Here is a 16,831-nt window from a genome sequence, read left to right on the forward strand (position 1 = left end):
CTGCGCTTCCGGTCGCTGTCCACTGGGCGGGGGTCGCAGGGCTAGACGGGCGGAGCCTGTGGTCTCGCTGTTGGGGTTGGGGTGGGGGTGTCGTCCCCCTCTCCCCGCGCCGCCTTCCCTTTTCTGCTTCCAAGACAGCTGCTGGATCTAATTAAATACATCGGACTGTGTGGACTATAAACAAACCAGAATCTCCTTGTTCATTCATTGTGTCCCGGCGTAATTCTTAAACTGGGATGGTTTGAGAGACACAATGTAGTGGAGGTGAGGCAAGCGCGGAGGACTGAAGAAGACAGTGGGAGTTGTCATGGTAACAGCTGTATTTCTGAGGCCAGGGTGTGGATCAGAGAAACCTGCAAAATGTGTTAAAGACATGGAGCAAAAATACGACTGCATGATAAAAAGTTGGATTCCATATTTTGCAGTGAAACTCATAAATTGATTAGATTGAAATAACTAAACATATCCATCCAATATTCATTCAAATGCTGGCCTTACCTCAATCTTGCTGACAGCCAGAAAATAGCAAAGCTAACCAGTGGTGCCCAGGCAGTGTGTATATGACCACCAGACTTTTCAGAAATATGTACTGAATAGCAGAGCTTCCCCTAGATCTCATGTCTGAGTCAGGTCCCTGACTCTTCATACTTGAGAGCCTTAGCATGGAAACCTCGAAGACTTCCCTATCACAGTTCTTGCCGCCTTCTCATTCCAGGTCAGAACAAGTTCTGAATCTTACAAAGTCTCCTAACTAAAATATTGGAAACTGTGGCCTTATAAGTGGATTCAGACCTATGCTCACCAAATGCTGCCCGTATGTGTGAACGCATATGGAAATGGTGTCCCCCCCACTTCCTGTTCACAAAGTTATAATTGTAGCATAAATAGTCAAAGAAGAATGCGTGTAACCAGGAATGAAATGGCCCTCTCAATTCTGGGTAAGAAACAGGAGAGGAAAATTATTGGAGACTTCTTTTAATTGATCAAGAATGTCTGAAGAAAAGTTTAAAAGGAAAAAAAAAAATCCCCAAAGAAAGTATGACCATAATGTGCTGGCGGGGATCATGTCGGGAACATTTCAGAAAAGGATAGGAGCTTGGCACAGTGGCGCACACCTGTAATCCCAGCACTCAGGAGGCTGAGGCAGGAGAATTGCTATGAGTTCAAGAGCAGCTGGGCTTCAAGGTGAGCTGAAGGCCAGCCTGAACTTCATAGGGAGACCCTGTCTCAAGAAGACCAAAAAATAAAAATAAGTAAAGAAAAGAGAAGGACTAATAATTTACTCACTTTAGATTTTCTACTTAATAAAGTCCATCGAGTTATTACTTATGTTCCCTAACAATGGGGTGATAACTATGAATAAAAACAGGTTCCTGCCTTTGGGTATCTCGAGGTCCTGACCACAAGCACGTTTAAATGTCTGTAGTTGCATAGTAGAAGTGAGTGCAGGGCCTGTTGCAGATGTGGAGAAGGCAAGCCAGATGTGGCCAGACTTTCCAGGCTTTGCTGCTGACAGGTGTCAGTGGGGTAGGTAGTAGATGCTGCAAGGGACACTGTATCAGACCACAGCAGAAAAGAGTGACTGGCCTGGCATGGCTGGAGCTAGGGAACAGCAGGGACAAAGGAAAAGACCGATTTAGCCAATGTGGGGAAGGGCTAAGGCCAAGAGGTTTAAATGCAAAGGGCTGCAGAGCTAAGAGAACCGTCAGTAAGAGGGAAGAATAATGTTTTCAGATTTGCTTACTGAAAAGGTATTTCTGACAGTTATGTGAACGATGGATTGGAGCAGGTGAGACTATAGACTGAAAATCCTGACTGATGAGAGTTGTCTGCGCATTCCTTAAATATACTTGTACCTTCTAATTTCAAGTCTCAGAATCTTTTAAAAATTTCTTTTAAGTGACTTTGAATAATCCAACTCTGATCTTATTTTGGGTTGGTTTGGAGTTGAGATGCTGGTGTTGATAGTGTGTTGTTGTTTAAATCTGTAATTTCAGTACTGGGAAGGCTGAGGCAGGAAGATCACCATAGTAGCACCTAGGCCCATGTGATCTCATAGTGAATCTGTACATGGGGCCAGGCCTTTCTGCTGTCAAGTGGAGTGAATACAAATGTTTAGAATGAGTTTGGCTCCAGCCTTTTCTTTCCGCCATTTCTGCTGATAAACTCACTAGAGCTCAGCAGAAACAAAACTGTTGGAGAATTTGCACTGCGGGAACACATGGGACCAGGAGCTTCTCTGATCTCTAAAGAGAACAAAACTAAGGCTTTTTAGTTCTTATTATTGAAATTAGTTACATCTATTTTGCTAGCAGCAGCTTTAGGTGTTTAAATATTAATTAGCTGCCTAGGATAAACCTAACGTTTTGTGGGAAAAACAAAGAACTAAGAGGTTAGAGTTGAAAAGACAACATATACACACCACATGAAATGACGGACACTTCTGTCTTGAAAGGGTGTGTGACTTACTTCCAAATGACAGTGAGAGACAATGCACCTTGTGGGATTCATTGCGGGTGTCAATTTCTAGAAAGGTTGCATGGCAAGTGTGCCACCCCGCCAGGCCATGGAGATTGGATGGATGTGATAAAACTAGTTTAAGTGGAAATGGTCATTCTTGTCATTTTTAAAAGGGAAAGTTAAGTAGCTTTTAAAAGTATGTGAATTCCTCAAAAAATTAAAAGATAGAAATTCTGTGTGGCTCAGCTATTCCCCTTCCAAATATCTTCTCAAAAGAGTTAAAAACATCGTAACCCAGGGATGTATGCATATCTGTGTTTATAGCAATGCAGTTCATAATAATCTGAATCTTGGAAGCAGCCTGTGTGCCCATCAACAGATGAATTGATAGAGAAAATGTGATATTTTTGCACAATGGAGTACTACTCTGCCACAAAGAAGGATAAACGTGCATCATTTCTAGGAAAACAGATGCACCTTGTGATCATAATATTAAGTGAAATAAATCTGACACATAAGGTTAAATATTGCATTGTTTATCTTACATGAAAAACTAAGTATATATATGGAGAGAGAGAGGGGAGAGAGAGAGAGAGAGAGAGAGAGAGAGAGAGAGAGATAGCACAAAATATAAAACAAATAATAAAAAAGGGAAAGAAGAAAATAAGTTGTTGTAATCTAGCATGAAAAATGTATCTAAAAGTGTACTTTGACTTAATGCAATCCTCTTATAAGTTTTATGTGTTCTTCTGCCTATTGGTTTATTTTTCAATTTCTATGTATGATAATTATATAAGATCTTATAAGATAAATGAATCTGATGCTGAAAAATAAAAGAGGGTAGAAAGGTGAAATAAAAGAATTAATATTTGTTATGCACATGTCCCAATTTCCTATAATAAAAACATAAAAAGTATGCGGTTGTTTCTCTGTTTCTTTTCTTTTTTTCCTTTTTTTTTTGAGTCAGGGCCTTGCTGTGCAGTGCAGGCTGGCCTTGAGCTCCCTTTGTAGCCCAAGATGGCCTCAAACTCAACGTGATCTTCCTGCCTCAGCCTCCCAAGGGCTGAAAATACAGGCATGTGCCACCATGCCCATTTATGCTGTTGTTTCTATCTTTGAGGAATGTCCATGTGTACTGCCACAAAATTTATTACTAAGATATATTTGAGGGTAAACTTCACAAGGCGTTGTTTTCTCTAACTCATCTCTCTTTAAAATTCAAAGAACAGGGTGCGGTGGCACATTCCCCAACGCCAACACTCAGGATACTGCAAGTTTGAGGCCAGCCTGTGCCACACAGTGGATATGAGGTCAGCTACACTACTTAGCGAGATCCTGTGTCATTAAAAAAAATCAACAAATATTTATTGAGCACAGAGTATCAAGAAATAAATTAATAATACTAACTGTGGTATCAAAGATCTCAAAAATGCAAGCAATTAATTCTTTTCATGTGTGTAGAAGATGGACTTATCTCAATTTCATGTCTAACAGCCTATTGTTTTACAATAAAACCAACCCTGTTGATTTTGTTTTTATGTAGTTTTAGTTTATTCAGTTTTGTGGAACAGGTAGTAAGAACAGCTATAGAAAAACCAACAACTGCCAAGTGCAGTGGTTCATGCCTGTAATCCCAGCACTTGGGAGTCTGAGGCAGGAGGATTGCTGTGAGTTTGAGGCCAGCCTGGGCTACACAGTGAATTCAAGGGCAGCCTGGACTACACAGTGAGGCCCAGTCTCACAAAACAAACAAAATCCCCAGCAACTCTGGAAAGATCTATCCAACATCTTTGCTGACAAAGTCCACTTCTATTTGCATGATTCTCTACTCTCCTGGTTGTTCCTGCTCACCAAGCAAATCATATTAAAGAAAATCAGTTAAGCAGTAATTAGGAAATAATAAGGCTTGAGTCTAATGTGTTTATCCCTTTAAGGATCTCAGGAAAACACCAACCAGGGGTTTAGCCAATTCTATTAGAAAAGAATTTTCTTTGTAAGAACTATTTAGGTTTGAAATAAGTTTCTTACAATAACTTCAAGGGAAATATCCTTTAGTTTATCCTTTCATATACAAACTGTAAATCTAGTATTTGCCTGGATAATATAGTTTGTAAGCAGTTTTACTTAGGAATCATAATTAACTGGTCCGCTTTTTAAAAATATTTTATTAGCCCGTGTTTGCAGTATGTGAGGATCACAATCCTCAAGAATGTGCATAACACAGTTATTTTTAATCCCCTTTCACTTCTGCTTCCCCTCTCCCTTCCCTCCCACCTCATTTCTTAGTCCCTTTTCATTTTGCAAAAAATTTATCTCTCTTTCCTATTATCTACCTCTTATTTTGCTTTTCAATTTACTTGAACTTTGGATTTCTCATATAAGAGAAACTGTGATATTTACACTTGGGTCTGTTTTATCTCACTTAACATTATGGTCTTAAGATGCATCCATTTTCCTACAAATGGCTCAAATTTATCCTTCTTTATGGCAAATGAGTACCCCATTGTATATGAATACCATGTTTCCTTATTCTTTTATGTGTGGATGCACAACGGGGCACTTTCAAGATTTAGTTATTATGAGTTGTGCTGCTATAAATGCACATACGCATGAATCACTGGGATATGATGACTTTAAATCTTTGAGGAGGACACCTAGGAGAGGAGTAGCTGAGTAGAATGGAATTGGTATCTTTGGTTTTTTGAGGAATTTCTGTACTGACTTCCACGGTGATCCCGCGCGTTCAGTCTCACATAGCTCTCTGTTCGCTGGCTATTGTAGTACTTGGGTTTCTTTAGAGGAGCAGAAGCAATAGAAATACATGCATGATTGTGCAAGGGGATCTGTTAGGCTTAGAGGATCAGAGCTGGGAGAGTGCACAGCGGCCACCTGAGGACCAGAGGCAGGGGAACAGGCAGTGGCTGGGAGTGCACTGTGGAGCTGGCGGGGCCAGTAGCTGCTCAGTCCAGCATTGCAGACAGCAGAGAACCAGAGGGCTCAAGGATCCAGCACCAGGACTTAAAGGCTTAACTGCTCCCTGGAGTCGCCGGTGCGAGGTAGTAATGGGAAGGTGAAGAGGTGGAAACTCGAGATAGATGTCCAAAGGCGATGGCAGCAGAGAGTCTGACTCAAAGGCAGCAGGAGGGTATTGTTTGTTGACTTGGGGAGGAGAAATTGCTCTTCATTCAAGGTTAGTTAGATCCATTTTATAAGACACTTTTTTTTTTTTGTCTTTTTGAGACAAGATTTCACTATGCAGCTCAAGCTGGCTTTGAACTCACTTTGTTGCCCAGACTGGACTTGAACTCACAGCAATCCTTTTGTCTCAGCTACTTGAGTGCCGGGACTACAGGCATCTGTTGCTATGCATAGCTGGCAACCACTTATTATGCCGGTTTTTTGAGACTGTCTCATTATGTAGTTCAGGCTGGCCCTGAACTCACCATATATCCCAGGCTGGCCTTAGATTCCCAGCAATCTTCCTGCCTCAGCCTCCTGAATGCTAGGATGACAGATGTGTAGCACCACACCAGGTGTGAGGAGTTATATAACAGGCATCTGCTGATCTATGAATAGACAGGATACCTTGGTTACTCAAGAGTATACTGGTTGGGTAGGTTTGGTATGGATTGGAAGGACATAGGGTGATTGATTTTTTGCTTTATTTATCTCTTTTCTACTGGTCTTTTTTTTATAATAATCTTGTTTTTTTTTTTTTTTTTTTTTTTTTTGTCTTTTTCCTTTTTATTGGTACCAGGGATTACACTCACGACTGCCTGCTTGCAAGGCAGGTGCTTATGACGCTGAGCTAAATCCCCAGCCCCTTGTTTTGTTTTTGAGATAGGGTTTTTTCTATGTAGCCAAAGCTAGCTTCCAACCCTAGACCCTCCTGCCTCTATCTTCTGAGTAACTGGGAGGACAGGCATGTATTAATAACAAAATTGTTTACTGTCATTGAAGGTTAATTTTTAAAAATTTTATTTTTGTTAATACATGTTCGCAGTTCATAGTGACCACATTCATTGCCGGCAGCTGGCACATAGTGCATCTTAGCTCTCTTTATGTTCCCTTCACCTCCCTTGAAAGGGGGAAGGACAGCGTTTCCAGAGAGAAAACAAACCCGAGGGTCAAACTCATGGTGGGAAGTGAGTATACTCTTGGGAAGTGTGAGCTTCTTGTATCTCATTTCTATGGCGAGGAAAATTGAGTACATTCAGAGCTTTATTAGCTCTCTTGCTACTGCATACTGCCCCCTTTTAATAACCCAGCCTGGGTTAAAAATGTGCAACTGTGTGGTTAGCACAATTGGACCAGGACGTGGCCAGGTGGTTAGCAGGAGAGGGCCAGCACTCTACAGTGACCAGGTCTACCTTCATCTGCACGTCCTTTCCCTCCACCAACCTGGAGCACCACAGAGATGGGGGAGGGACTTCCGAGGACAAGCCAAGGTCAGCCAAGGTCAAGCCCAGGGACAAGCCAAGGTCAACTCTGCCTGCAGGCGGGAAGGAGCAGAGAAGCAGGACCAGGTGCAGGACAGCAGCAAGACTGCCAGGTGTGGTGGAGCAGGGCCACCAGACCTGGCAGTGAGCCTGGCTTCCTAGGAAGGAACCTGGCAGATGGGGCATTTCCAGAACTCCGCCTGTTTCCACCTCTGCAGAAACCTTGTGTTTCATCTAATTACTCCACCAATATGTTCTCAGATCTTTGCTACTATTCACCAGAGGCCTGATTAAATTATACTGCCCCCTAGCAATAGGGGCTGTGATTGAAAATACGTTGGGAAAGAGTACTTTTTCCCTGGTGAACTAGGGGAATGAAATTCCCAACCTACTAGATGTTCCATGTGAGTTCGTGTTCTCTAAAATCAAAGAATGAATTTTAGGAACACTGGAGGTTAAGAGCAGAATATATTTATTGAGAGAAAGAAAGCTTCTATCTGGGAAAGAGACAGAAGGGGTCCAAAGTGGGTTGCCAAAGACTGTTTTTTCTAGAGAATTTTATAGAGCAAAAACCACGAGGTGAGATGGGTGTAAGATGGGGAAAATAAGGGAACTAGCAATGCAGGTAGGCATGAGGTGGGACAGAGCTCTGGTCAACCAATAAGATTAATTGGTCAGGTAAAATTGACCAAATTAGGGACAGGTGGGGAAGCAAGTCACACAGCAAGTAGGCAAGTTTAAAGAGCAGTGACTCTTTCTGTAGAGGGTTGGGTTGGTGACTCCTGGCTTCCTCAAGGTGATCCATATTTATTTAGAATATCAATCCTTGATGTTTATACTTTGAATGTGGTTACATTTGTTTTGCCTTTTGTGTTGAGGTCTGGCCCACAGCAGATGTGTCTGTCTGCAAAGTTGCAAAGCATCTGGTTTTCTGAACTGGCCCTTTGGAAGGCCCAGCCCTGTGTGACTGCCTATCATATTTCTAACTAAATCAGCTGCCTGGCTGGTCCGATGGCAGTGGGTTATCAGAACTTATTAACATTAGTGTCACTAAAGTTGGTATACCACCCCCCCCACTGCTAAATTTGACTGGCTTATAAAAAAAAAATAAAAAAATAAAAAAAAGAATAAAAAAAAGTAAATCAGCTGCCTGTAACACTAGGAATTTCCACACAGTGGAATGACTTCTCATAAAACATAAAGAAAGCAGAGCGTGATGGCCCCAAATCCCAGCACTCAGAGGCTGAGGCAGGAAGATTGCAAGTTGAACACAGCCTGGGCGACTTAGCGAGACCCTGTCTCAAAACAAAAAAAAATAAAAAAGGGTTGGGGATGTAGCTTAGTTTTAATGCCCTGGATCTAAGCGGCAGTTCTGCAAGAAAAACAAAACAGTAATACCAATGGTCATTCTAGTGCCTCCCCCTAATAGCCTTCCTTCCTCTAAAATCATATTTCTTGTGATTATTTTGTGTCAATTGCCAAGAATAAAACGGACACAATGTAAAAAATTAGGAAAACTCAGTAAGCATAGAGCCATTAGTCCCATTGTCCAGCAACAGCTATGAATACCTTTCTTTTTTTCCCAAATCAATTTCATTTCAAGAACATAAAAAAAAGAAAAAAGGACTGGGGATTTAGCGCAGCTGCATAAGTCCCTGCCTTGCAAGCACATGGTCATGAGTTCAATCCCCAGTACTGAACAAAAAAAAGAAAAAAAAACTATAACAAAGTTTCAAAACACGTTTGAATACTCTTCTTTATACAGTAATCGAGGTGTTCCAGTCATTTTCTGGACTGCTTGCTTTTCCTTCTTACCCACAAAGGACTATCGGGTTCAGAGTCAGGGAGGACCCAGATTTGAGGTCGACGCCCCGCCCACCGCCCTGCCCGGCTTCCACACAGTGGCTCCTTTAAGGAGGCGGGGCCGGAAGGAGCTCGCGCTGATTGGCGGGGCTCTGAGCCACGTGGCTTGCGGGGCGGGGCCGGCGGCGGCGTGCGGTGGCTGACTGGCTGGCTCCGGGAAGGGGCGCGCGGGCACGGATGGTCGCTCCACGGTCCCTGGTCAGCCTCGCCTTCTGTGCCTGCTACCTCGCTTCCTACCTCACGAACAAGGTTAGGGGGGGCCCGGGAGGCGGCACGGGCGTGTGGGCCTGCGGTGGGCGCGGGGCCTGTCAGGTCGTGCTCCAGAGCCCTTCCAGGAGCTGGCGTCTGACCCGCCTTAGGGAACTTAATGTGGGGCTGCGAGATCTTACTTTTAGGGGGCTCCTGTTCCCCGTGGGAAGAGTCGAGTGGAAATCAGGCTTGTCCTGCTTTCCCCCTTCAACTCTCAAAGATGCCAAACTCTCAGAATTCCCAAAAGGTTCCAGAAGTCGCCATCACGAGCTGTCCAGTATGCTCAAGGGCTTTTCATGGGATTTAAAAAAACAATGCAACGTGTACTTGTTTATCGTATTGTATTTTTTGTCTTTTTCTTTTATCGATACCAGGGATCGAACTCGCGACTGCCTGCTCGCAAGGCAGGCGCTTATGTCGCTGAGCTAAATCCCCAGCCCCTATCGTGTTGTATTTTTGAGACAGGGTCTTGCCATGCAGTAGTCAGCTGGGCCTTAAATTCACTGTGTATCCCCGGCTGGACTCAAAACTTGCAGCGATCCTCCGGCCTCAGCCTCCAGAGCACTGTTGTGGCCACTGTTTTATTATCTCAGCCTGAACTGCCTTCCAGCAGTCGAGGTCTTTTAGGTTGGCTTGGACCAAGTGCAGTCCCCCACCCCACAGCCACGACTGTAGCTTCTGTTACCCACTCACAGTTAACCGGGGTCCAAAAATATCAATTGCAAAACTTCAGAAATAAAGCCCAGTGTGTAAATTTTAGCTTTTAATGAGAACGTTGTCATACTATTATATTGTTAGTTATCGTTTGTCTCCTGCTGTTTCTAACCCTTAAACCTCATAGATACACATGTACAGACGACATAGTGTACACAGGGCTCTATACCGTGGATAACTTTGCGAATCCTCTGGGAGAAAAGGGACCCTGATAATGGCCGAATGAGGTAGGGGCTGGCCAGTGGACACCCCATGAGCATGCTCTCCTGCATTTAGCCTCTCTGCCAAATTATTATTAATTTTTTCCAATACTGGGGATTGAGCTCAGAGCCTTCACACTGACCTTCTGTCCTCAGCCTTTCGATTTGTTTCATTTTTTTATTTTTAAAATTTTGAGGCAGCATCTTGCTAAATTGCTTGGTTGCCCAGACTGGGCTCAAATTTGGCAATTCTCAACCTCTCAGAGGGCTATGATCACAGGTGTGATCCGCCACACCCAGCTTCTGCCACATCAATTTATTGCTGGAGTAGTGAAGATTGTTTTTGTATCTGTAGTAGAGGGTGTTCTTCTCTTCTAGTTTTTCCAAGATTTAGTGTTAGAGTACTAGCTTCTTTATTTCTGTATTTCTCAGTGTAGTTTTCTCCTGTAATTATTCCTTCTTAGTTTTTATTTATTTTTGAGAATAGGGTCTTGCTGTACAGTTTAGGCTGGCCTTGCACTCACCATGTAGCCCAAGCTGACCTGGCACTTGTGATTCTCTTGCCTCAGCCTCCTGAGTACTGAGATTACACGTGTGTGCATCATGTCTGGCTCCTTTATTTTTAGAAGGAAGAGTCTTTAAAGACACTTTTGTCTCATGTGTCTGAGAAAACCCCTTCTACCATGCAAAGAAGGGTTGACTTCCATTTGAGATTTGGAGTAGCAGGTGTGCTGGAGAAGGAGGTCACTGGGTCAGGCAGGACAAGCTACTGTGCCCCTGAGTTCTGGCTTGGTGGCCTGGTGAGCCTGTGACATGTGCCAATAGAGGGTAACCTGGGCCCAGGCAGACACCTGTGCTTCCTGGCAGTTATTGAGCCTCTGGTTTGCTGGCAGAGTCCACTTCTGGTCCTTAGAGCTCCCGAATTGCTCTTTCTCAGTAGCTTGAGGAATTCATGAAAGGAGACCTTTTACTATTTATGTATTTAGTGAGACAGGGTCTTGCTGTATACCACAGGCCTGGCCCAGAACTCACGGCAGTCCTCCTGCCTCAGCCTCCTGAGAGCTGGGGTTACTGGGATGCACCACCTCATTCCACCCAGGAGACGCTTTTCAAACTAAGTCTCCATTTATCATAGATTTCTTCTCTCACTGTTCATTAGAGAGGTGGGCCAGAGTTTCAGCATTTTGTTTTGTTTTGTGGTACTGGGGATTGAACTCAGGGCTGTGCCTGTGCTGGGTGGGTGCTCTGCCCTGAGCTGCAACTCAGGCTGCAAGTAGCAGCGAGTGTGGCCTGCGGCCCAGGCCGAAGCCAAGCAGTAGTCAGTAAACTGACCTCACAGGGTTGCTAAGGCTGCACAGGAAATGACCAAGGTCCTCTTAATCCCTTTTCTTCTTCCACTCTGCAATAAAACTAGCAAGGAAGAGTAGGAGCAGCATATTGAAATATGCAAGTAAGTAAATTTGGGGGAAGAATTTCTTTCTTTTTTTTTGGTCTTTTTTGAGGCAGTTTCACGATATGGTTTAGGCCAGCCTTGAACTCACTTTGTAGCCCAGGCTGGTCTTGAACTCTAAGTAATCCCCTTGCCTTAGTCTGCCAAATGCTGGGATTACAGATGTGTGTGCCATCACACCTAGCTCAGAATTTAATAGATATTAAGTATGTAATATAAATACCTTGCCCATGACCTTTCACTCCTCCCTTTTTTAAAGATCTTGTGAAGAATTAATGGAGTTCTTTCTCAAAGCCAAAAAGATGTTTTTTTTTTAAAGAGGGTAACATTGTGTATTTTTTTTTTGTTTGTTTGTCTTTTTCCTTTTTATTGGTACCAGGGATCAAACTCACGACTGCCTGCTTGCAAGGCAGGTGATTATGCCGCTGAGCTAAATCCACAGCCCCCAACATTGTGTATTTTTATCTTTAAATTCGTTTCTCAGAGTACAAGATACCTGCATTTACTTGTCCTAACAATATTAGCACAAACCTTTCTTTGCAGTGAACTAAGAGAAATTAGTAATATATTTGTCTTGACTATTGTATATATGTAAAATATCTATGTATACATATATTATTCAGCTTCTTACACAAGGGAGATGATACAATGTTTACCCGTCTGATTTATTTCACTTATGAGTATAGCCTTGAGTTGTATCCATTTTCATATAAAAATCTCAAGTTTATCGTTCTTTATGGCTATGTATAAAATTGTATAAAAGTACCACATCTTTTTTTAATCCATTCTTCATTGATGGGCATTTAGGTTGCTTCTAAGATCTAGCTATTACAAACTGTGCTGCTGTAAACATGGGTGTGCATGTGTCACTGTGGGATGAAGTTTTTAATTCTTCTGAGAAGATACGCAGAAGCGGAATAGTTGGGTCACATGGGACCTCCAATCCTAGTTTTTCAAGGAATCCCCACACTGATTTCCACAGTGGCTGCGCTCGTCTGCACTCTCACCAACAGTGGAGAAGGGTTCCTTAATCCCCACAGCCCCTCCAGCATTTGTTACTGGTAGATTTCTTGGTGATATAGTATAGCCATTCTTTCTGGGGTGAGGTGGAATCTCAGTGTTGTTTCAATTTGCATCTCTCAAATGACCAGTGATGTTGAACAGTTTTTCATTTACTATTTGCCATTAGTATTTCTTCATCTGAAATGTGTGTATTCATCTCGGATGCCCATCTTTGGACTGGGTCTTCAAATTTAGGAGGTCTGATTTTTTTTGAATTCTTTATATGTTCTCAATAGTAGTCCTTTGTCTGAGGAAGAGCTGGCAAATATTTTCTCCCACAATGTGGGTTGTCTCTTCATTCTGTTGGTGGTTTGCTTTCTGTGCTCTTTCTTTTTTTTTTTTTTTTGAGACAGGGTCTTTTTAATAAGATGAGATCCCAGTTGTTGATTCTTTGTGATAGTTCCTTTATGATCAGGTTTTTTTTCCTAAAGTCTTTGCTTACACTGATGTCTTCAAGAGTTTTACCCATTCTTTTTTTCTCAGCAGATTTAATGTTTCTGTTTTATATCTTTGATCTATTCTGAATTTAGTTTAGTGCATGGTGAAAGATATGGGTCCAGCTTTAGTCTTCAGCATGTGCAGAGCCAATCTTTCCAGCACCATTTATTTATTTATTTATTTATTTATTTATTGTCTTTTTCCTTTTTATTGGTACCGGGGATCGAACTCACAACTGCCTGCTTACAAGGCAGGCGCTAATGTCGCTGAGCTAAATCCCCAGCCCCTATCTAGCACCATTTATTAAAGATGCTTTTTTCCACTGACAGTATTTGGTGCCTTTGTCAAAGATAAGGTGTCTTAGTGTGTCTGGAGTTGTTTCTGCATTTTCTAATCTGTCCCACTGATCTTTGCTCATAATGGTCTTATTTAGGAAATTCTTAAGCCAGAACTTGGGAAGCTGAGGCAGAAGCTCACAAGGGTGAGGCCAACCTGGGCTACATAGTGAGTTCAAGGCCAGCCTGAACTACATATGTATTTCAAAAAACCAAGAAAAGACAAAATAAAAAGAAAAATTTGCCCAGAAGTACAAAAGACAGTATCATTCATAAAGTGTTGGACTTTTGGTTAAAAGACATAATAGAAATATAAATTAACCTTGGCAGAACTGGGTTCATTTAAAAAAAAAAAAGTATTCTTTTTAGTATGTCTTGAAAGGCCATTTGTTTGTTTGCCCAGTATATGATTTTGGAGGAATAAAGGAATTTTTAAAACTTGGATGTGTTTATATTGTTCAGTAGGAATTTCTTTGATTGTATGCTCTGTCAATTAATTCTCTATAATTTGCAATGTCCACTAACCTGGTATTGTTTTTCAGTATGTCCTGTCTGTCCTGAAATTCACCTACCCTACATTATTCCAAGGGTGAGTAAGTTTTCTGCTTTTTGTATACATTTGTAGGAAACGTTCAACCAACATTATTGAATATTTTTTTAAATAATTTTAATCACTGCGTGGGTTTATTATCAAGCAGACATTCTGTAATTGATTTAGCCATCCTATTAGAAGGAATTTAAATTGGGTCCCACTTTTGAGGCATAAAAACAACATTAGCCAGGCATGGTGGCTCACGCCTGTAATCCCAGCACTCAGGAGGCTGAGACAGGAGAATGGTTGTGAGTTGGAGACCAGCCTAGGCTACGAAGTGAGCTCAAAGGCCAGCCTGAACTGCATAGCAAGACCCTGTCTTAAAAAGACAACCTCTCCTCTGTGAAAAAAAAAAAACCCAAATAACAATATTATCAGATATTTTTATACTTAAATCTTCCAGTTTTCCCACTATTTCCAGAGGATGCAGTTTTACTGAAGAAATTTTGGTAAGGGGACATGAACTTTAATATTCTTGAATACCAATAAATTGTTTTCCAAAGTATTTTACTAGTTTTCCCTGCCACCTGGCTGGATGTGAACGTTTCTGTAATACTGTATTCAAACCGTGACTGTTATTTTTTTTTCTTTCTACCGACTTTAAGAGCAAACAATGACACGTGATTTTTGTTTTACAATTTCTCGAATGATTCACAAAATATTCCTGTGCCACTCTATTCTCAGTGGATTGTCTTTTAATGCCTTTTACCCATTTATTTTCACTGAGGTTTTTGTATTTTTCTTATTGATGTAATATATTCTCTATTTTAATAAAGTTATCACTTGTCCATCATATTTGCTGCGATTTTTTTTTTTCCTGAGGCAGGGTCTTGCAATGTGATTCACCTTGGCCTCGAACTCACTGTGGAGCCCAGGCTGGCGGTCTCAAGGTGATTCCTCCTGCCTCCCAGGGGCTGAGATCATAGGTGTACACCACTATGCCTGGCTGTTGGAAATGTTTTTTTGCAGTTTGCTCTTTGCCTCTTAGTTTATTTGTAATTATTTTGATAATGTCTTGGCGCACATATTGTTTCTCTTCTTTACCACTTGGCAGACAGCTCTGGGCTCTTTGTTCCCCATCACAGTGTGATGAGGCCATTCATCAGTGTTTCATTAAAGCTTTGTTCAGTTTTAATCACTGTCAGTTTTTTCTAGGTGATGGCACAGGCTGAGGGAATCCTCCCTCCCTGAGTTAACCAGTTTATATGAGTTCCACTTGTCATGGGTCCCTCCTTTTGTCTTTGGGTTCTTAATATCATAGACAGTCATTTTTCTAGGGTCTCTTTGTTGATCCTTATTTGTCAACTTTTATGTTAAGGGGATTGTTTTAATTATTATGCCATTTAAGTATGTGGTAGAACAAGCCATTCTCATTTTTCTCCCTTTTTTTTCCTAAGTAGTGTTTTAGCTTTTTTCCCCTAAGGTACGAGGGGTTGAATTTAGGAAGCTCTGAGCTCCAACTCCATCCCTTTTAATTTTTACTTTTGAGGCAGAATTCTACAGGCTGGTATCAGATTTGTGATTCTCCTGCCTCAGCTGCCTGTGTATACTGGATAATAGTCGTGCACTGCCACATCTGGCTTCCTTCTTTTGCCACTGCGACAGACTTTTGAGGGGAGGGGTTATAGCCTGTGCTGCCCCTGAACCTGCTGCGAGGGCAGGTTCTTGGCACTGGCCTGTTGTGAGGCCCTGGCAAGGGTAGTGCTTCTTGACACTGGCCCGTTGCGGCAGCTCTGGAAGGATCCACAGTTCAGTCTGCAGTGAGAACAGCCCCTTGGACTGTGAGGGTGAGATTGGATGACGTTGAGAGTTAAGCTAGCAGATGACGATGATGGGCCACAGCCCTGGGCATCCCATGTTAGGGTTGATGCTGTGGTGGGTGTGCCAGGTGAGAGCCCTAACGGAAGTGGGCAAGTACTGGGGATCTGTAGGTATGAGTGCTTTTATGGAGATAAAAGCACCAGAATCCGGCCAGGTAGATAAGGGTAGAGGTAGCATGGGGGTGACCCCTGGGTTGGCTGATTAGGCACAGTAGAAAGGGGATGAGGTTGGGGGATCCCCTCAAGGGTACACCTTCAGTATGGTATTGGGAGCTCATAGGACTTCCATGTGGAAGAATCTGGTGAGAACAGGAATTTATTTGAGGTTTTTGTTTGTTTTCAAGGTAGGCTCTTGCTGTGTACCAGGCTGGCTTAAGACTTGGTGGCAGTCCTGCCTCAGCCTCCTGAGTGCTGGAATTACAAGTGTTTGCCACCATACCTGGCTGGAAAAAACAAGGGTTCGGAAGTCAGCAGTGCAGGGGCAGTGGCTGTACGTGAGGTTGTTCAGGAGAAGAAGAGAAGAAAATATGGAAACCAGTGATACTCCAACTGCTGGGCTTGAAGGTGCAATGCAGACACAGAAGGAGAAGTCCGAGAAACAGGAGCATGTGTGGGAGAGAGGAAACAAAGGGAGTAAGAAGCGAGGATCACCTCAGGTGTCATGTCTCCCACCTGTCATCACAGCACTTAAGAGGCTGAGGCAGGAGGGTCAGCATGAGTTTAAGGCCAGCCTGGGCCTCACAGAGAAAGATGTGGTCTCAGCAACACACAAAAGAAAAATAATTTTTTATTTTCTATTTTATTTATTTATCTTTTTCTCTTTTTGAGTCAGGGTCTCCCTATACCGTTCAGGCTAGCCTTGAGCTCACTTTGTAGCCTAGGCTGGCCGAAAACTCACAGTCATCCTCCTGTCTCAACCTCCCGAGTGCTGGGATTACAGGCGTGTACCACCATGCCAGGTGGAAATAATTTTTTAAAGGCCCAAGAAGAGTTAAATGTGTCTTTCATGTAGACCCACAGGGCCAGGCAGGCGTGAGGCAGTGGCACTGCCACCATTCACCCATGTTTGTCATTTTTAGGTGGCAGGCGCTAGTTGGCGGGCTTTTGCTGCATGTATCGTGGATGCGGGGCTGGGTGGAGATCCACAGTGGCTCCAGGTATGTGGGCTCTCATCTGGGGGCCTGGGGTCACGGGGTTGAGGCTCATACC

At 42.8% G+C, this 16,831-nt stretch overlaps 1 protein-coding gene across 8 annotated transcripts in view; it reads left to right on the plus strand.

The window, feature by feature from the left end:
- Positions 1-8,864: 8,864 nt before the first annotated feature.
- Positions 8,865-16,831, plus strand: part of Tmem241 (transmembrane protein 241) — a 112,453-nt gene continuing 104,486 nt past the window's right edge. For 7 of the 8 annotated variants that reach the window (XR_001202213.3, XR_010041477.1, XR_002792287.2 and 4 more), the window contains exons 1-3: positions 8,865-9,011; positions 13,753-13,799; positions 16,702-16,779. Coding sequence is in view for 4 of the 8 variants with exons in the window: in XM_013157246.3 (XP_013012700.1) it covers positions 8,940-9,011; positions 13,753-13,799; positions 16,702-16,779 (197 nt within the window). In the remaining 4 variants the exon portion in view is untranslated. The remainder of the gene's footprint in view (positions 9,012-13,752; positions 13,800-16,701; positions 16,780-16,831) is intronic. The other variant, XM_023566838.2, reaches the window with a different exon arrangement.

The sequence above is a fragment of the Cavia porcellus genome, unplaced genomic scaffold (genome assembly GCF_034190915.1).
Source record: "Cavia porcellus strain 051 isolate PalLab524CR breed Dunkin Hartley unplaced genomic scaffold, mCavPor4.1 scaffold_20, whole genome shotgun sequence".
Lineage (NCBI taxonomy): Eukaryota > Metazoa > Chordata > Mammalia > Rodentia > Caviidae > Cavia > Cavia porcellus.